At 32.9% G+C, this 22740-nt stretch overlaps 1 protein-coding gene across 3 annotated transcripts; it reads right to left on the reverse strand.

The window, feature by feature from the left end:
* Positions 1-2630: 2630 nt before the first annotated feature.
* Positions 2631-22250, reverse strand: LOC120353837 (PR domain zinc finger protein 2-like). 3 transcript variants are annotated; one of them, XM_039439018.1, is made up of 4 exons: positions 20225-22250; positions 16891-16962; positions 13853-13945; positions 2631-3589 (listed from the first exon to the last, which is right to left on the reverse strand). In XM_039439018.1, exon 1 carries the CDS (start codon positions 22069-22071, stop codon positions 20380-20382), a length of 1692 nt encoding a protein of 563 aa, XP_039294952.1. In that variant the 5' UTR covers positions 22072-22250; the 3' UTR covers positions 2631-3589; positions 13853-13945; positions 16891-16962; positions 20225-20379. The 3 variants fall into 3 exon arrangements, with proteins under 3 accessions (XP_039294952.1, XP_039294951.1, XP_039294950.1); XM_039439017.1 differs by lacking the exon at positions 2631-3589 and adding an exon at positions 3598-11157; XM_039439016.1 differs by lacking the exon at positions 2631-3589 and having other exon boundaries at positions 13533-13945.
* Positions 22251-22740: the final 490 nt, after the last annotated feature.

Raw genomic sequence — 22740 nt, forward strand, 5'->3', positions numbered from 1 at the left:
GAAAATAATGACAATGACATTGAATAAGGATTTATAGATTCATTGAATTTTCTACATTCTTCTCTTGATAAATTAGTTGTCCTGTTCATATAGGTAGAAACACAACGATCCTAGAATATACTAGAAAACAGGACCGTAGCTCTGATTTGAAGGTTTGCGCTCTAAATATTCAATCTCTGAGAAATAAGTTACTTGAACTTGAGACTATTTTGAGTCGTAAAGAGTTGATGTCATTTGCTTGAGTGAGCACTGGTTACGTGAGGAAGAGATTAATCTTTATGTCCCTCAAAACTTCAAACTAGCTGGTTTTTACTGTCGACTGACTCCATATGGTGGTTCTTTAATATTTGTGAGAGAAGGAATTGATTTTAATATTATTGACATTACCTCTTACTGTTATGAGGGTTCTTGTGAGGCAACAGCTGTTAGGATTGGTAGATTAAATACTCTAGTAATTAGTATTTACTGCACTCCTGGCTCCCGTTTCAGAGATTTTATGGTTAATTTGGAACAATTACTGGAATATGTAACAAGTAAGGTAAATGGCTTTAAATTCTTGATATTAGCAGGTGATCTAAACGTAGACATTCTTAAAAATTTTGAACCAGACACACAAGAATTTTTGAATTTATTGAGATCTTTCAACCTTTACTGTACGAATTACTCTCCAACTAGGTATGAGTCATGTCTTGATAATGTAATTACAAATATATCTGCGGATTATTTTAGAGTAACACTTTTAGAACAAGGTTTAATATCTGACCATTCTGGTGTTTGTGTTTCGTTTGATCTAGAAAGAAAGTCATCTTCAAAAATCTCTAATGAATGTAATAAATTAAATAGAGACATGACTATAAGACTTCTTACCAAGAAAAGATTGCTACATTTGAGAAAGTCTCTTATAAATATTGTTGGGAGAAAATTTATAAAACTGACAATAATGTTGATATGGCAGTTAATAGTTTCTTAAATATCATAGTTGAATCCTTAAATCGCTCCTGCCCTAGAGTTTTGGTGAAAAATAAAAGTAAAAAACAATCTTCTTCAAAATGGCTCTCACCTGAACTGGAAAAATTACACATTCTATTATTGATTTCTTACAGTAGATTCAAGAATACACTTAGTGAATATGATAAAGAAGTCTATAAAAATATAAGAAAGCACTACCGATTCAAGTTGAAACAAGCGAAAATAAAGGTAAATAGTGAATTTATTGCAAATGCTAATAATAGGTGTAAGGCTGCTTGGTCAATAGTCAAGAGAGAATCTAATCTCATGCCTGCTTGTAAAAAACCAATACCAATCTCTCCAAATGTATTGAATGAGCTCTTTGTTAATGTACCAACCAGAAGGTTGGATGATAGACAGGACCAAATTGATATGTCATTTCAAAATTTTCTGATTAATGCTCCAAAGCCTTCACACAATTTTAAACTTAAGACAATTGATAAGTTAACCGTTAAATCCATTGTTAATAGAATGAGTAATTCTCATAGTGAGGATGTGTTTGGAATGTCTAATTACTTGATCAAAGAAATAATTGACTCAACCTTGCTTCCTCTAACATATATTATAAATTTTATTATTGTCATGGGCTACTTTCCGGATTGTTTGAAAGTGTCCAGTGTTACACCTGTTTTGAAAAAGGAGATCCAAAAAATCCTGAAAATTACAGACCAATTGCTCTTGTGCCTATCATCAGTAAAATAATAGAATTTTGTCTGCTAATGCAACTTATGAATATTTCATTTTCAATGGCTTATTATATCCCCATCAATATGGCTTTAGACCAGGTCACTCTACAATAGACGCTGTTGAGAAAATTGTAGACTTTGTACATCAATGTTTTGAAAATAAATGTGCAGTAGGGGCAACCCTATTAGACCTTAGCAGAGCATTTGAGAGAGTTTCACATGTGATTCTCTGCAAAAAACTGGAGCATTATGGCATAGTAGATAGAGAGTTAAAGCTATTGAAAGGTTATTTGGTTGGCAGAAAACAAATGGTAAAGTGTGCAGGTAAATGCTCTGATGTATTGAACATAAATACAGGTGTACCTCAAGGATCGGTCCTTGGGCCTTTCCTTTTTCTGGTTTTCGTAAATGATTTCAGTTTCAATATACCAGGTCTTTCTGTATTGTATGCTGATGACACCTCAATAATCCAATCAGATGCTGAAATCGAAAAACTTCAGGATAAACTTGACATTTCCTTGAATCAGGCAAAATCATGGTATTCATCTAATGACCTAGAATTAAATGAGCAGAAAACAGAGAAAATAACATTTACATTAGGGCATACTCTGAACCACAATATCTTAAGCCTGTCAAATTACTAGGTGTAATATTGGATGGTAAACTCTGTTGGGAGGAACATGTGATAGTCTCTGTAAAAAACTTTCAAGGGTAACATACCTCCTCAAGAGATTAAATAGTTCTGTTAATCTGCAAGTATTGTTGATGACCTATCACGGACTTTTCCATTCTCATCTTATTTATGGATAAGAATGTGGGGCAATTGCCCAACACATAAAAAAGTTTTCATATGGCAGAAAAGGGCAGTTAGAGCTATTTTGAACCTTTCCCCAAGAGAAACTCTTGCAAATGGAGCTAGTTTGTACATTCCAACTCCAAAAATACTTGTTAATAAGAAAACAACCATTAATATAAAAAATTATGATCAGAAATCATTCTTATGGTCAGTACTATCATTCTTCAATGGAGATCAAAAGCACAATAGAGTAACAGACCTACAAAAATATTCACACCTAGTCAATGTTGAGAATTTGAAATTCCCTCTAGAAATAGAAGACATTCCAAAATTTGAGAGTTTGAATGTAGATATTTGTATAAATGTTTATGATTATGTAGAAGAGAGTGACACTATCTCCCCATTCCATGTATCTGAATATCAAAGTAGATCGCATAAAATAAAAATTTGATCTTGCTAGAGGATAAACATTTCATTTATATAAGGAATCTTTCAAGACTAACTCTTGCAAATGCAGCTAGTTCGTGCATTCCAACTCCAAAAAGACTTGCTAATAAGAAAGCAACTGTCAACATACTCAATGATGATCAGAAATCATTCTTATGGTCAGTACTATCATTCTTCAATAAAGATCAAAGGAACAATAGAGTAACAGACCTACGAAAATATTCACACCTAGTCAATGTTGAGAATTTGAAATTCCCTTTAAAAATAGAAGACATTCCAATATTTGAGAGTTTGAATGAAGATATTTGTATAAATATGTATGATTATGTAGAAGAGAGTGACACTATCTCCCCACTCCATGTATCTGAATATCAAAGTAGATTGCATAAAATAAATTTGATCTTGCTAGAGGATAAACATTTCATTTATATAATGAATCTTTCAAGACTAACTCTTGCAAATGCAGCTAGTTCATACATTCCAACTCCAAAAAGACTTGCTAATAAGAAAGCAACTGTCAATATACTCAATGAAGATCAGAAATCGTTCTTATAGTCAATACTAGCATACTTTAATGAAAATCCAAAGTACAATAAAGTTCCAAATCTACAAAAATATTCACATCTATTCAATGTTGAGAATTTGGAATTCCCTGTAAAAATAGAAAAAATTCAAAAAAATTGAGTTTCAATTAAGATATTTGTATTAATGTGTTGAGTTATGAGGATGAGAAGGATATTATATATCCCATATTCACATCAAAGAATAGAGGAAGGAAGCATACAATAATAGAGATAATTATATTGTAGTCCAAAAATTGTTAGGGCTAATAGCTTGGAGGAATCTGAGAAATTGATTGATCATTTCATAGATGAATTAGAAATACATAGTGTTATATTGAAAAAGAAATTGCAAACTATTATTGATATGAATTTCACTACAGAAGATGAAAAGACATATGTACAACAAAAATCTTGTTGTTTATGTACAAAACCAATAGATTTCATTGATAGGGTCAGACATCACTCTCACTCAACAGGAAAGTCTATTGGTGCTGCACATGATAATTAAAATATGAAAAAAGTAAAATTCATACCAGTAATTTTCCACAAACTAAATGGATATGATATGCATCTCATTTTGAAATCTCTTGGAAATTATAGAAAAAAATTAGCACTATTGCAAAAAGTAGTGAGAAAATAATGACAATGACATTGAATAACACATAAGGATTTATAGATTCATTGAATTTTCTACATTCTTCTCTTGATAAATTAGTTGCTATAAATCCTGAGTTCAAGCTACTTCAACAACATTTCCCTCCAAATAAAATTTATCTACTAAGAAAAAAACAATTGTATCCATATGAATATAAAAACAATTTTCAAAAATTCCTTGAAACTAAATTGCCAACTATTGATAAGTTCTATAGGTGACAAAAATGCAACTGTAGAAGAGTATGAGCATGCAAAAACAGTATGGGAAGTTTTCAAAATAGAGAATCTTGTACAATTCCATGATTTTTATTTGAAAATAGATATTCTTCTCCTTGCTGATGTTTTTGAAAACTTTAAGAAAACGTTCATGAATACATACAACATGGATGTAGCACATTGCTACTCTCTCCCTCACTTTTCCTGGTCTGCTATGTTGAAATACACAAAAGTAGAATTGCAATTAATTTCTGATCCTGATCAGTATTTATTCTTTGAAAAAGGAATTAGGGAAAAAAGGGGAGGAATTAGTATTATTCCACACCGCTATGCAAAAGCCAATAATAGATATATGGATGATTTCAAGATAAATGAGCCAGAAACATACATTATCTATTGGGACTGTAATAATCTTTATGCTGTGGGAATGAGTTGTAATCTACCACCTTCAAATTTTGAATGTATGACAGAAGCAGAAATTCAAGAATTTGATGTAGAACAAGATCAAAGTAATGTAGGATATGTATTGGAAGTAGATCTTGAATACCCAAGACATCTTCATAACAGTCATAATGGCTATCCTTTAGCACCGGTGAAAGAAAAACCACCAAATGGAAAAACTGAAAAGTTGTTGACTACTTTGAAAGATAGAGAGAAATACATAATACATATTAATAATTTGAAACTATACCTAAGACTTGGCATGAAGCTCAAGAAAATTCATAGAGGGATTAAATTTCTACAATCTAAATTGTTGGAACCATTTATAAACTTGAATACTCAATTAAGAAGAAATGCACATAATGACTTTGAACGTAATCTTTATAAACTAATGGATAATAGTATATATGGACGAACTTTAATGAATGTGAAAAAACATTCTGATTTTGAAATTGTAACTAATGAAAAAAACTACACAAACTCATTTCAAAACCAAGAACTAAAAACTGGCATTTATTTGGAGAAAATGTTGTTGGAGTAACTTTAAATAAAGTTGAGATAGTGTTAAATAAACCAATTTATGTTGGAATGGTAATTCTAGAGGAAAGTAAAGCAGTTATGTTTGATTTCCATTATAACTATATTAAAAAAATATTTCCGAACGAACTAAATCTGGTTTGAAACCTAAAATGTATTCATTCATATTATCTGATAATACAGAAGAAAAGAAGGTAGTGAAGGGTATAACAAAAAGTGCTTAGGAAAGCAATTAAGTTTCAAATTATATGAAGATTGCTTATTTCAGGGAAAGACTGTAACAATATTCATTGTTCCAATTGTGAATGATGAGGATTATGCGAATTATCATGAGAAGTCAGTCCTGTATAACATTTTATTTCGCTGCTTTGCTTTTCTGTGTTGTGTTGTGTTGACTTTGTTAGTGTGTGCGTAGAAGTTATAGTACTAAGAAAATCAAAAATTTTCCTGGAGCATCAGTCTGGTTTATGACCTTATAAGGCAAGGAATTTGTGTCCGATTGATTATCAATCATGCCTTATTTGGTTGAGAATTTGGAAAATAGCTGTCACTTGGTGGGAGAATGTATCTTAAATATTGTAGTTGTACCGTTCCTTTCTATTGGCAGAAATTGTGATGAATATTTTTAATAAAATAGTAACTGCCAATCACAGTTAACGTTGGTTAGGTTCCTATCTAGTGAGGCCGTTTACAGCTGTCCACGGCAAGACGAGAGAAGCGAAGTGGATTCATTCAGCATCTGTCCATTGTCCCTAGAAGAACTGAATAATGTAGTCTCAGTATTTTGTGTTAATCTTTACTTTTATGCCAGCTTTAGGCTTGTTAGTATTTGGCTGTGGAACCATCTGTTCCAATAGCATGTTCTAGTTTTTTCTGCCTCAGTAAATGCTTTAATTAAGAACAGAGGATATCAAATTGTCACCTTACAATGGACATTTTCCTCCTATAACCACTACTAAAGGTATGTCATAGATTTATAATATAATTAAGGAAATTATTATCAATGAAAGCTACCATCAAAGTATTAAATTTATTGTGATAGATACATTTATAAGAAGGAATTGAGATATTCTTGATTTTAAATTACCTTTGAAGAGGAAGTTATTAACCTAAATTTAAATGACCATATTTTGTGTTACTGGGTCTGGGTAACCAAAACTACAATTTTTTTTCTAGGTGTACTCACCCACACCTACAGTATATTTTTCCTACATGTTGTTTTCATACCAAAATTTGAATTCATTTTTAGAAGAGGGTGGGAATTGTTGGAGTAAGTTTGGATCAGTTAAATTATTGGAAGCAATTGAGGTGAATAAAGAATTGCTTACCATTGAATGCAATAATATGCAGCTAATGGATACAGGTAGATAAAGCTACTTTAATTTATGGGAATCTAAGTTTTCTTAATTCTGTTGTAAGGCGGGAGCATCAAGTAGAATTTTCATTTGATCAATTTCATGGTGATACTGGAATTGGAAAAAAATGTCCATTGATAATATCCTCAAGTGTTCATAATATATTTTTTATGTGCTTTCAATTGTTGAAGAAAGTAAAAAACACCAGGTTCAATCTATTATCTCATTCACTTTCATGTTTATTTCATCATAATTCACTAATTCTACTAGGGTACCTCTTGTTTCGGTTCATTGCATATTTTATCACAGTATAGATGTTGGCTAGTGTGTTATTTAAAAATCTGTATGTGTTATGAAACTCTAATAGTACTCAATGTGCTAATGTATGCTCTAATGATTTGGATGTTCTTGTATTACAGGAATAATATTTTGCTCATGATATTCTAGAATATTCTAAGTTTAGATCAAATTGTTCCTGTTATTAGGCATAATTATTGTAATTATGACTGAATGTAGGTAACAATTGCTGTAATTTATTAATGAAATACATTGAAACTGACTACAGATGATGACTGTTTCAACAGTCAAAAACTTTCCAGTTTCATGCAGTGAGTTTCAATTTAAAAAGTCCTGGTTTTGTCAGTTTATACTATTATTGTTATTTTGAATAACCAGTTTGTCATAGAAACAGTATTTACTCATATTTTAACTCATAACTTTTATTTGATGTGAGCAACGTGCCCAAAGTGCACTTGAGTTTGAGTGTGATGTGCCCAAAGAATGTGAGCAAGTGAATATGTACAGTGACTCCTGCTCTGGTCAGAACCAGAACTTATACTTTTCTGTAATGATTCTGAACTATTTGAATTCTGTTGATGAGGATGAGAGCATAATTCAATTAAACAATCAGAAGTTCCTTGAGCCTGGTCATACTCACATGTAGGCTGACACAATTCCTGCCTGCATCGAAAAAGTGAAAAGGGGCACAACAGCAGAAATTGATTTTCCGAAAGATTGGGCAAATCTGATCAGATTGGTTCCAAGAAAACCTCCAATAGAGATAAAAGAATTGGAGCAATCTCATTTTTTGAATTTTAATAAATCCAAGAAATGGTGACTCTTTTGAAAATATGTACAAACCAAAATTTCTTCAAATTCAATAGCCAAATCTACCAACAAACACACGGACTAGCCATGGGCTTACCACTTTCACCTCTGTTAGCTGAAATATTTATGGACAGTTTTGAAAAAATAATCCTCAACTCTTCACGGTTCAAAAATCAAATAGGATACTGATTCCGGTATGTGGATGACATCCTTTGTCTATGGAATGATTCAAACAGACAGTTAGATCTATTCCACAACTTCATCAACAGCATACACAAAAACATCCAGTTCACAAAAGAAGTTGGGATCAACAACACAATCAACTTCCTGGACCTGACCATCTCTCACCATGAAGGAAAACATAAATTTGCCATCTTCAGGAAGCCAACCAGCATGGACACAGTCATACCAAATTTCTCTTGCCATCCACAATCCCACAAATCAGCAGCCTTCCACTCCATGCTGGACAGATTAACAAGTATTTCATTGGAGGAAGAAGAATTCAACAGAGAACTGGACACAATACTCAGAATTGCACATAAAAATGGCTACAATAAATGATTTGAAATGAAAATGTTGAGGAAGAAGAAGGACAAACAGATAATGGAAAAAGTTTACACCACACCAAATTCACAGGAAGAAATTAACTGGATTTCAATACCTTATTTAGGAGTAGTGTCAGAGAAATTAGGTAAACTTCTTAAGAAAAATGGTTTTCGAGTAGCCTTCAAAACTCTCCCATCTTAAATAAACTATTAAGTGCATCAAAAGACAAAATAGAAAAATGGGAAAGAAGTGGTGTCTACATGTTGAAGTGTGGGGAGTGCAATGCCAAATACATTGGTCAGACTGGGAGAAAATTTAGTGTTAGAATCTCAGAACACAAATCAGCATGGAAGAAATGGTAAATACACCTCAAAATTTGCAGACCATCTGATTGAAACAGGACACGGATTCAATAGTAACCAAGATGTTAACCTCCTACACATATCTGAAAAAGGAAGACTTTTAAATGTATTGGAAGCTATAGAGATTCAGAAAATTTTTGAATGCCCAAACACCACAAGCCTTAATGAAAAGTTAGAATTTGTCAACTGCTACATCAGTAGAATGATAACAAAAAGTAAACACCAGAGTCATCACCCTCAAACAACCTAAGATGAAGAAATGAAGAAACTACAAATCTTATCAATCTAATCACCTCTAACAATTAACAGGTCTTCTTTATACATAATATGAGATGTACACTTAATTCTAACCAGTTTTCAATTTTCATTTTTCTAACAGTCTTTAACAGTATCTAAATCAACTTATCCTTATAATTACCTTTTTCTTTTTTAAATTAAGATATTTAGGATACCTTGTTTAGTTTTAGTTCAACCTACAAAGAGGCTACCAATTCTCTCTAATTCATTTTATTTGAGTTTTTGATTTCAACTTAGAGCCTAGATTTATTTATTATTCAATGTAACATTTTCAAAATTATTCAAACTCCCATAATATAGGTTATGTATAGCATCTTCTTTTAAATGACAACAAACCACTGGTCACCTTTGTCAGCTGGTCCCCAACTCAGACTTAAGTTTATAGATTAATTTCATAGATTATATTCAATTAATTTATATATTTATACATATTTTATACATTCTTTGTAATATATTCAAACAACAGTAAATTAGAAGTTTCCAATTACTATTTCTCTTTACTAAATGTATCAAGTTATGTTGGCTAACATGTACCAATTTTAATGTTCAATGTTTACCTTAACCTTTTAGCTTTAGTCAACTTGAAAATGTGACCAGTGTGGTCAGGAAACCATGGTCGTGTACTAAATAAAACAGTGTAGAATTTGAAAACATATTTGTTTTTTTATTCAATTATTTCCATGTAATTATAAATATGTATCAATGTATTATTGAGTTCATTACACTTAGAAATTGAGGCTATGCAATGTAAATTTACCCATAAACTACATGGAATCAATACCAATGTACTTCAAATCCACAGTTCGCCGAGCAAGAAGTGCCAATGTCATATCAAAATTGAAAGCTATTCTTTGGAGGCGAATGGAAGTATTACAACTAAAATTGTCATGAACTAATTCATATACTGACAAGATATGATATAAATCGCATGGAAGATATTGTTGATGGACAGTGTGAGAAAGAAAGTACAAGCTTTCTTTCAAGCTCCTTTTACCAAAAATCTTGATTTCTGACTTTGGCACTTTTTGCACCAAGCCACAGATATGATCTTGACAGAAATGGAGATTATTATTGTGAAGTCTATAACCCGAAATTTCAGAGTGTACAGAATGTACAAGCTATTGATGATTTTAACAATCAAAAACCTTATTCAAAGTGTGAACATCGGGAAGGTAAATCAACTCTTGTTTTTCTAGAAGAAGGAAGTAATAAATGAGATGGATTAGCAAAACGTTGAAGATTGTTGTACATATAATAATGTATCATTCAGGATAAGTTTTGAATACTCTTCCTTTTGACGTACAATAAGTGAGGCTAGGTGGATTCAATTCACATGAGATGAACCAACCGTGATGAGGATAAGGAAGAGTCACAGCACCATTGAAAACTGGGCTGTATCGAACATTTTCAAGAAACCGAGAGGAAGAGCATCTAAGAATATCTCATCAGTCTACCACATAGTTGAGCCTGCAACACTATCAAATCTGTATCCCGATAATTTGCTAGTGAATCCAGCAAAACTGGCAGACCTTCAAAAGCTATTGGACTTATGGATTATTTACCAGCTGAGAAAAAAATATTTTTTGATTCGTTGTTCAGCAATGCAGAATAAAACTGGCAGATTATTGTTTATGAATTTAATTTTGTATTTGTCTTAATAACATTTAATATTGAAATTCATTTTATTTTTATATTTTGCATTAAAAGTTAAAATTTTTGATATGTAATACTCTGTGTCATCATTATTTTTCACCTAACATACAGAATATGTTAGTTTATAATCTAAAACGTTTCAAATGTATTTTCATATTCACTTGAGAACAATGTAAAAACGTTAAATCTGAACTTTTGCAATGTTTTTACTCTGAAGGGGAGACCAATTTGGTCTTAATTATAATCATTTTATAAAAATATCAATAAAAGTGTGAAAATAGAAATAAGGAGTATCAAAATGAACCTTTTAAAGAATAAAACCAATAGATATGCAGTTGAGAGAGAAGAAACACTTTTTTCCTTTCCTATAAAAGATCTATTTGTCAGTTGCAACTAAATGCCTTGTTCTTTTGTGTACTGATCCATGTTTCAATCTTTTTCATACATCGTGACACCATACACCTTCAACGTTTATCAACTTTTTTTCACCTGGAAAAAATGTTTACTAATCTTATTTTTCTGAATAACTGACATAGCCTAATAATAAAGCGTAAAAATATCATATCAAAAAAATTGTTTTTTGTCTAATAAATGCCATATTCTCTAAATGTAATGCTATTTTATTGTCAGGTTGACGGGCAATGGCAAGAGTATTGTCACCCTGAAAAGGACAGTAACGGACAGTGGCAAATATATTGCCACTCTATAGAAACAATGAAAAATAACACAATATTCTATGTGTTATGTAAAGCCTAATGTTGTAAAACATTTGTGCCAGGGTTCGGACGGGGATTCAACAAGCACAGGGATTAAACAAGCTTTGTGCCAGGTTTTGGACTTTTGAGGCAAAGTCTGTCTAATAAAGGGTTAACACTATCATGATGAGGGATCATCTGTGATATTTACTTTGGATTTGTGCAGCCCTGACTAGTGACATGGACCGAAATTGAAGGTATTAAAACATGATTTCAATTTGAATTGAATGATATGTTGATGGCCAGACTTGACAGTTCTTATCTTATTTCCGCACGAATTGAGTGTGAGATCTCCAGTTTTGCAACAATAGACCAATTCACAAATGAATTTGGAGGGAATATTTTGAACACAATGTTTTGAACACTGCAGCTTTGTTGGTTCCAGTTGGGAGGAGAACATATCAAAAGTCTCCATTCCTACCCCATGTGCTTAAGGGATGATGGTGGTTTGAAAATAGCAGTTTTTCGTTTTTTGCTTACACGCATATATCTTGGGGAAAATGCGTTCAACCGACATGACTAACTATTCAAAAATGAAGCTTGATAGATTTTCTACACTTTTTGTTCAGTAAAGTTTTCGAGTTATTTGCTCTTGAAAGTGTAAAATTGATGAAATAAAAGGTTTTTATCAAATGATTGATAAACTACTACATAAAATAAAATTAAGAACAACAAAAACAATCCGCAAAACTCTGACAGATTCAATAATACTGACAATCATACAGCTTTCATCACTCTCACATACCACCACAATAAAACTCGCAAAATAGCAGCGTCATTCAAGAAAATGAAATACAAGGTTGCATACAGAACCACAAAGTCTCTCAATAAGCTCTTGTCCCCACACAATACCCCTTAGCAACAATACAACAGATCAGGAGTTTATAAACTAAATTGTACAGATTGCAGCAAATTTTACATAGGAAAAACAGCCAGAAATTTCAATATAAGATTCAAAGAACACACAAGAGCCATTATCCATACTTCCTCGCATTCCACCTTTGCAGAACACATTATCTCCACTGACCACACACACCCTGACATAAACAATAACCTTGAAATACTTCACTATTCCCACAAAAACAGAAAATAAGATGTACTGGAACAGTTTGAAATATACAAGTACACCAAACAACAGCCAAACAATATTCTCAATGACCAAATCAACTTTTCCTCCCATACCCTATTTGACAAACTCATTTAACTCCTCCAACCGCCAAAACTCCCCTCCACCCCTACCCTGACCAAATACTCACCCTTATAACCTTAGTTACTTCAGTTTCTGTTTGGCTTGAGAATTTGCAACACCAGCACGAAACAGTTGTCGCCACACCAAAGAATGTGAGTGTTTTTTCACTTTAAAGTTATATAAGAATAAAATAGTAATTTGTATCAAATTTTTTGCTCTCTCAGGGCTTACAACTCTCCAACAATGCATCGTGAAAATATATTAATGCTCATTTTAGGAGTGTAGAGCATTAAAATTATCTTTGATTTGATGTATTATTCCACTATTTCAAGTTGAAACAATTGATCATTTGACAATTCAATTTTGGAGGGCGTGTCACAATTTTTGACTTAGCAGCTCAATTATTAAGAATAGTTTAGAAGGTGAATATAGCAAAAGAGCGCATCTCTACCTCTTCTTTTATAGGTGTGGTACCGCTCAGTTGACACTTGTTGCAAAATTGAAGATGTCATTCCCTAAATTAAAATTATTGAAACAATGAAAGGAAAACTCGAAACTTATTATTTCATGTTTTCTGCTGGAAATATCTCGACATTGACAAACATCATCATTAATTAAAAAATAACTATAGGTCGGATAGAAATGATCCAGTAGAAAAGTAAAGTAAATTCGTATGGCTTTTGTTGGTGGGGAGTCCCTTGCGAGAAGGTCCCACCGCCTGAATATATCATTTAAGCCGTCAATGGACCTTACGACTGTTATACTTCAGCCGGGACCGACAGTTTTACGTGTCCATCCGATAACATGATCCAGTAGAGAGGACACCAATAGAAAGGAGACACTCTATTCGTTATTTTGATATGAAATTCTCACTTGTTACGACTTCCTATAATAATTATGAGAGAAGTGATATTCGAAAGAAAAACATAATTCCGAGATGATTTCAATATTTTAAATTGAATTTCCTTTCAACACACACCTTGTGTAAAATTTCCTTTTAACCTTGAAACTTCAATTTGAAGCTCTTTGCAGGCCGGACACAGCAATGTTTCCCGGCTGCATAGGCCAAAAAGTTATTGACTCTTTATATTTTTTTTGTTGGCCTATGATTGCATATGCATATTTATATAATACATATATTATATAACCATGCAACATTTTTAACACTAATAGAATATCGGTGATGATATTCTACATACAATGTGGCTAAATTAGAAATTTAAGAAAATCGCAATCTTACATGAATATTGGCAACGCTGTTATTTCTTCGGATGGAGAACCAAGTCTTAATTTATTTTATAGTTTAGTGTCGTTGAGTGGCAGTGTAGAAGATCTGTAAATAATAAAGAAAACGTTTTTATTATAAATTCAAATAGTTTGGAAGTATTTATAAAAAATAAATATCTAATCAGAAAGCGCAGCTTGCTTTGATCCAATTAATAAATTTCTATTACCTTAAGCTGTATTCCCGGTGTCAGTATCAGTGAAAATGACTGGCTCAGTGAAAATATAATTCCCATGAGTTATTATTGATCTATTCCCACTCAGTTTGGCCGAGTGTGTTTGAATAGTCCTATTAGAACTTATGGGAATAATATTTTCACTGTACCTGATACGTTCACTGATATGTGGGAATCCAGATTTCATAGAAAAACTTACACTCACACTCAAGCGATACTTAACATAGGTAAAAGCAAAACAAAGATAGGTTTTCTATTCTTATACTAAGATAATTCTCAAAATAAAACAAGTCGAGACTTAGGCTTTAAGATGATCATATAAGTGTGATGACAATTTATGCGAAATGGCTAACTTCTCATCCATGCAAGTCAATATGACTGAATATGTACATAGTGAGTCATTTGTATGGGAACCCTTCAATAAGTTGGAGACTGTTGTAGATATAATACTGTAACTTTCAGGATAAGTTATTGGTCAAATACTCTACATTTTGACGTACAACTGAATTTCAACCCCTCATAAGGGGTTGGATTAGGGGTTGTAACTCGAATATTTTAAATGTAAACACCCATTATGTGGTACATCATTTTAAAGGTATTTTTGAAACAAAAATATGACATCGATAAGAATGTTCTATGATACTTGTATTCCAAAATGGCGGCTGATTGAAGTTTTAGTTCGTAAGGAAATGAAGGGTTGTAACTCAAATATTTTAAATGTTAAAACCCATTGATGTGGTACATCATTTTAAAGGCCTTTCTAAAACAAGAAAGATGACATCAATAAAAATGTCAAAATGGCGGCTGATTGAAGTTTTGATAAAGATTGAAGATTGATAAAGTTTAATCAGCCGCCATTTTGAATGGAAGTATCATAGAATATTGTTATTGATGTAATTTTCCTCGTTTTGAAAAGGCCTTTAAAATGATGAATCACACAATGGGTGTTTACATTCAAAATATTTGAGTTACAACCCCTCGTTTCTTTAAAAACTAAATATCATAGAACTTTTTTATCGATGCTATCCATGCATTTGGAATGATGTACCACACAATGGATGTTTACATTTAAAATATTCGAGTTACAACCCCTAAGTAACCCCCCTTATGAGGGGTTGGAATTCAGCTATACGTCAAAAGGTAGAGTATTTGACCAATAGCTTATCCTAGAAGTTACAATATTATATCTACAACAGTCTCAAATTTATTGAAGGGTTCCCATACATATGACTCACTCTGTATAATGAGACTATATATATAATTCTGCATCGACTATGTTGTCAAATTCAATAAATTCAACATTATACGGGATTCTATGAGAATGTGACAATTTCGCACTATCTGGCCACGTGGATAATTGGTCAAGTGAAAGATCAAGTCTAAACTTGTTCTAATTCAGAGTACAGCAATGAAATCAAAGCAGTTCTGTCCAAATGTCAACAGATAGTGCTACAATTTTTTCTACATTTTTGACTGACTTGACGTTCTTTTCAAAACACAAGGATAAAATTAATCTTCTCAAAGGTCGTTAACCTTTTTGTCCTTTGGTGTAAATCACATGCAAATTAGTTTAGAATAACGTCCTTCATAAGATTATTTGTCGTTGATTTAAGGATGCAGCCTACCAATAAATTATGGGAGCGCAATAGTATTTTATATTTCTTTTGTTTCTATGAAGATGTGGATGAGTCAATTTACTGCCATAGAAATATGCAGTCGCGATCTCATAAGTCGATCTCTGAACCGATTTAACCCTCCCACAGCACCAAGAAGCTACTAAGTACAGCAATAACATTTTATCATCAAGCTAAACTGTATCGAGCTATTTGAATCAACCTGCCTTGCACGTCGTAATTTTATAATTAGGACTACAACAGACAGACATGCGCAGTTGGGTTCCTTCAACTTCTGCCCGCCCCCGCGTCGAAAAACTAGGGACCAACTTGTGAGACCACATCTATACATCAACATTATAAAATTCACAAAAAAAATATATTTCACTAGAATATAATCTTAGTGTTTATGCTCATCTCCTTGGTAAAAAGATAATAACATCAAATTGAATAAATTTCACTATAAATTCACATTGCTCTCATAGAATTCGTTGACCTCACAAATGATTGATTTTCCTATTTAAGTAAAAATATCTTATTCAGAGTGCTTCAGATATTAATCAACTCAACACATGGAGCACATTTGAATGTCCTTTCCAAATCAGTGTATCTTCTACAAAATTAGTGCAAAGGGTAGGTAGCTAAAAACACAGTTTTAAAATAATATTACTTCTTTATAAAAAACCGTTTAAACATTTGAAAATCGATTACACTAAGACTAGAGAAAAACATCTGAACACGTTAAAAATTGTATTATAATTTTCACGAGTAAAAATGTAGAAATTTTAACAGCCTCTATTTATCTAACTTATCACAGATTTAGATTAATATTCGATTCCAGTCATTACCTATAACCGTTTAAGGAATGAAATGGGAGTTTAGAACTGAAAATTGAATTAATAAACTAAAATTAATGAACATTCATATTATTGGAACTTCGATGATCGTTTAGTTTTTGTGCTTTTACTGAAGTTTTCATAAAAAAATCAAAAGTTTCCATAGAAAGCAAATATGAGCCAATATTTCAAGTATAATGTTACACAGTACTTTGAATAGTTGACGCACCCGTTGCGTGAAATGCATATATCTAATCAGTAAACAGATACATATGATACATAGGCCTACTCTCAGTAGGCTACTACCGTCGAACGGGTAACCGATTGAGACTACTGACTTACAGCAAAATAAACTGATTCGGAACCCACCTAGTCCATTATCCACGCACAAGTCCAGCGCTGATGTGGGCATGATCGATCCTCAGAGAAGTCAACGCACTTCTGAAAAAAGATCAATCACTATAATCATACTCTATTCAAGTTTTTACAACCTCTTATTGAATATTCTACTACTATTTCAATGATATTCTTCTGAAAATTGATATGTTTCAAATAATTAATTATAATTAGGATTAGCGTTTAGCTTGGATCGTGGGGAGTCCCGTGGGATGTTCCACTTCGCCGACATAGCCACAATCTCCCATGAAGGAAAACTGTGATAGTTGTAGTTATTCTTAAGTTTCACAAAAATTCTATTTCCAAAAAGTTTCTTTTGATTTCAGAAAGCCAAAATACAGAACAAAATCACTAATCCACGTCCGGAAAATTTGGAAAAATATAAATTGAATTTACTTGCTGTTATGCTATTTGGGAACTAACTTTTGAATATAATTTTAGATTAGGTTATACCTAATGTCTACATTTTCATGGTTTCTTCACATGTGATATCCTGGTATTGGACGCATCAACTAATCAACATAAAGTGAGATTCATGTAATAAGTCAGCAATTGGTTTGCTATCCTTGTCTGCCATTAGACAAAGCAGATAGTTCAATTCTTTTACTTTCTAACACTAGTAGAACACTAAAACTATTAGCTACATTGAAACATGTTTTTTTTTCAATTTTAAGATAAGAATATTATGATTATAATTACAGTGGGTTTTTATAATTAGGATTAAATTATCAATTAGCAACCTGCTGTTCAATGAATATTAAAAAAAGGAATCTTCAGATGGATTAAAACGTCTACAGACTTATATGGAGACATAACTTAAGGCATTAGTAAAGTAATTTACGTAATATAAGTTGTTTAGCAGTATGGTTCATATTTTGAGGTATTAGTTTGAGAATATATAGGCAAGTTTAATCCTTTAATAAGGGTAAATGCTGCAGGGCAAAATATTCAGATATTTTTCTCCCAATTAGTATTAGTTTCTGTTCATCTTTCGACAATCTAGTAGTTTCTTTTCTCTCTTTTGTTAACATATTTATTAATCTTACTATAGTTTCTTTAGTTTTTCAAACCTCTTGTTCTTCTTCTTTTGCTTACCGTACCGTAGTTGTTTTTCACCTTTTTTGTAATTCCTTGTTTGTATTTTCCTTAGGCTCACGATCAGACGAAAGCCTTGTGAGCCATTTGATTCTTTTTATAATGTATAAAAATTATTTCGTGTTTTTTTCAATTGTTGTGAAAGTGAAGAAGAATCAATAAATTATTATTATGAAAAAACCTTTTGAATTTATTCTGTTTTATAATTACGGTAAGCATCTGTATCTTCCAACTGCGCAACGTTGCCTTCTAATTGATTGTAGACTAGACGAAGTTAAGTAGAAACATGATAAACTAGAATTATATTTCAACTTAATTATGGAAATATATTGGTAAATCGTCAAAAAGATGTATTTTTTCGTGGAATATATTTGAGATATATAGTGTAATCATTATTAACAAGAATCAACAAAATCAGATTAAATTTAACGGGATAACTCTAAATAAATAAAATGATGTTCCGGTGAATAAAGGAAATTGGCAACTATACCGTCCCATCACCGCCCACTGACTTTAAAACATGTATCTCACATTATTTCACTGCATTATTTCTTTTGTTCATTCATGTGAAAGGATCTTAGGCCTATCGTTATACCAAATTATTATTAGAGCATAGAGTGCCCCACGAAAGGTGCAACAGCTGCAGACCATAGATTCTACATGAAATTTGTAACAAAAAATATCCAATACAATTATCTTATATCGACCTTATTTTTTGAGATATATAGTTTCTTCGATATTTTTCAAAAACGTCAATAGCTAGAAAATTATCATTTAACAAAATTTAATTGCTAGGATGAATAGTTGGAAAGACGAAGAAATTTCCAATAAGATTAATGATTTGTTCCTTTGTTTGACGTTTTTAACTTTTTATGAATTTCATGTAGATATAGTATTCGGCTGTTACACCTTCCTTGAGACACTCTGTACACTGTGCAATATCTTATTGAGTGAAAAATATAATGATTCTTCTGTTATGCACAACTTTTTGAACGAATAAAACATTTATTCAATTTTATTGATAGTCTCTCAGCCTCCAATTAATTAAACTTTTCTGATTAGCAACACTCGCCACGGTAAATATTGAGGTCTGCCTCAAGGTAAGGGTGTGGTCACATTGAATCCGTTAATATTCAAGTTAGTGCACGTCAGACCATGCATGAGGCGAAAAACAAAAGCTGGAAAGAGCCATTGAAGCATGCTATGACTTGCTTGTAGCTGCTACATTGAACACAACCACTGAAGTGCACGTGTTCCTATTGCTCTTTCCAGAATTTGTTTCTAATTCGCCGCACGCTTGGTCACCTCACGCCTAACTAAGCGTGCACTTGCACAATTAGGCATTCAATGTGATCACACCTTAACCTCAACGTGTAGATGGAAAAATCTCAACAGATTTCTGCAGAAACATCAATATTTCCTTTGGGCGAGCCTTTCAGTTCACCGTTGTGTGTGGAGAGCCTCAAGAAAACTCCACTTTCAACGGGTTTGATAGAAAGTTTAAAAAATACGAATATCTAACTTCTTTTGAAGACGATGAAAACTTGAAAATAGACACTTCACATAATTGAAAAATTATTGTAGAAATATAGCCTGGACACTCAGAGAGCGGCATTGATTTCAAGTGTTTGGGAGAGAAGGTTCAAATTATGTAGGCTATTTATTAGGTAATAATATGAAATAAGGTATGGGATGGGTATTGGAATTGGATACGAATACGGAATTCACAAGCACAATAATGCACAACCCATTAATATACTAAATAGCCAACTCCAATACCTCACCCTATTTGTACCTAATAAATACAGTTTGAACCTTCCCTCACAAGCCCTACCATCCCCCACCTACACCTTCCACTTTATTCCACAAAACCAAAAATACTAGCCTTAAAAATCCTCAGTACCTACTCGGTACTACTTCTTGTACGATGAGGATGTGGCTCAGTCCCACGAAACGCGTCTGTCAAACAAGAAAACCGTTAATATTGTTCTAAAATGGCAAGATTGATATTAATATCAACAGTTCAAGTAGGATGAAGACAAAACAACATATATTTATATGTATATAATACATATAAATTTATATATTTTTGCTGTGATGATTATTATGATATGCGTATCACACATTATGGCCTATCGTTAGGCCTATTGGCCAGCCTTAAACCGCTCTGATTGCAGATCGCTCTCTATGTGTTCAGGCTCTGATTACTCACCTTTGCGGCAATTCTTCTTATGTATGAAGATCTCCTTCATGCTGATTGATTTAAAAGTGTTGCATTTGTTGCAAACCTTTTCTTCCTTGGATGATGCCATCTTTGGAGCTTGTGACGCAGATGCACAAGTCACATTAGTTTGTAGTTTCAAGTCCTCAACTTCGGAAAACATTGTCCTCGTTGGTTATTGTAGCTGGTGAATTACATTTTGACGTAGGCCTATCGGTATTTTGAAGTTTGATCACATCAATTTTGGAACCTTTGTTGTCTAGAATGGAATGTCCTTCCATATCGTCATCGGAGATAACCTCAATGTTATCGCTACAGTCCATTTTTTCACAAGAGTTACTTGATTGTGTTGAAGCTGGAATCAGCGCTGATATGGGGGCAGTACTAATGTCTATGATTTTTGTAGGCGATTGAGCTTGGGAGTTATCTTGTAGATTAGATGTTTCATCGGGTGTCGTGTGTATCTCAGCAACTGTGACGTTTTCTGAATGACGTTTATCCGATATCTTTTCAACAGTGGTTCGAACTCTTTTGGAAGAAGGCCTACTTTGCTTTGACATGCGTTTTCTTTTTACAGGTGTGGTAGGTGGTGTTTGTTCTGCTGTTTCAATAATGTCAAAATTAACAGTGTTGTTGGTTTGCTGATTGTTATCAACTTGAGGCTCGGAAGCTATAGCAACTTGTCCTATATCATCAGATTGACTATGTTTGGCAGTGTCTAAGCTTGCAAAAGGATGGAAACTTGGGTGGTGCTTTTCAACATCTAGATTGTTTGAATAGGCCATTTTACAGACTTTACACACAAACATTCTTGTACTTAGAACTTTGTGTTGTAACTTGTGATCTTTGTACTGGTGTTTGTTGAAAAATGGTCGATTACAATGCTCACAGAAATGGATGGGTTTACATGGACGCCCCCTCCGTTTAGAATTACTCCTATCATCTTCAACCTCAGGCGTTTCATGTGTAGGAATATCAATTTCATCAGTTTTTTCAAGAGATTTTGAGGGTTCACAAGGAGTGACTGGCACTTGAGCAAAACTTGATTGATCTAGATCCATTGCATTGTCAGAGTCTGTTGTGGGATTGCTTCTAGCATTTTTGGATTGATCTAACAATATTGTAGATGCATCAGATAGAATATCGTCTGACTTTTGTTGGTCGGAGGTTTCAGAATTGGAAGTTGTATTTTGATGTGTAGCATCTTGTGAGTCAATCTTTTGTTGATCGGAATTTTCAGAAACGGAAGTGATATTTTCATAAATAGCATCTTGTAAGCCTTGAGCCATACAACTACCATTTTGTTGGTCCGATTTTTCTGAATTGGAAGTGGAATTTTGTTGAGCAGAAGAATTTAGTGTGAAGTTATTGGATACCTCAACTTCATTGGTGGGAAGGGTAGGAGTAGACCTACTAGTTTCAACTGAGGTACATGTTTCACTCCTAATAGGTCTTCTTTTAGATTTGGGTCCTGGTCGGCGATAGTTTGTTGAGTTGGATGCTTTCTCAAGAGCAACATTACTTTCCTCAACCACCGAATCAGTTACAGCTTTGTCACTAGGCCTACTCTTTGCTATGTTTAAAACACCTTTTAAAAAGTCGTTATTAGTATTCACTTTTCCGCGATAGTCTTTAAAAAGAGTAATTATCCCGATACACTTTCGGCATAAAACACGGGAAAGTCCATCATCTTGTGAAATATCAATACCTAAAAATGTTCTGATAATTTCACACGGATCTACCAATCCTTCAAAGAGATTGTCTTTAAATATTTCAACAAGTGAACCACAGTCGCTTGTCTGTAAACAGAGTCTACAGTACGGACTGGTAGAATACATTTTTCACAAATTTATTCAAATGAATAATAACTAATGCACAACCTATAACTAAAGGAAAATTATAACTAATTTAAGCTATAAAGTACCATAACACTATCACTTTCAATTTTCAATGCATCTTCGTACTATTGCTTGTTTCAACTTCAACAGCTGTTGCAAGTTGCAATGCGAATGCAAATGCAAGAGTCACCGGCCATTTTTGCCGCATGCCATCTAGATTTTGACAGTGCAGGTTCACAAACTACCGGATAATATTGAGACTGCTCGTTGTATGAAGACAACGATTCTGAAATAGTTACAATTGCTCGAATAGAGAGTAGTCGTTCTCACATTAAACGAGCAGTGTATTCTATAATTGTGAGGTTCACGTTATAATGGCAAAATTTGATTATAGAGAGGTACAAGTTATAATGAATGTCACTGTTTGTTTAACATTGGTGTTGCTATCCTTGTCTGTCATTCAACAAAGCCGGTGGTATTATCCTTTTCTAGGTCCACAACGATGCCAATTATGTTTATGACAGTGTAGAAATATAATTAATTAATGCAGAGAATCGGCATCGCTATTCTTCTATCTTTATCCACTGCCATTATAACGTGGACCTCACTATATAATATATAGTTAACCTATAGTTAACTATATTATAGTTAACCTAGAATGAATTCATC

This window comes from Nilaparvata lugens, chromosome 12 (assembly GCF_014356525.2).
Source record: "Nilaparvata lugens isolate BPH chromosome 12, ASM1435652v1, whole genome shotgun sequence".
Classification (NCBI taxonomy): Eukaryota; Metazoa; Arthropoda; class Insecta; order Hemiptera; family Delphacidae; genus Nilaparvata; species Nilaparvata lugens.

What these genes read in the sequence shown, in the direction of transcription:
- LOC120353837 (XM_039439018.1), bottom strand. Translation starts at nt 22,071, where the DNA reads ATGTATTCTACCAGTCCGTACTGTAGACTCTGTTTACAGACAAGCGAC.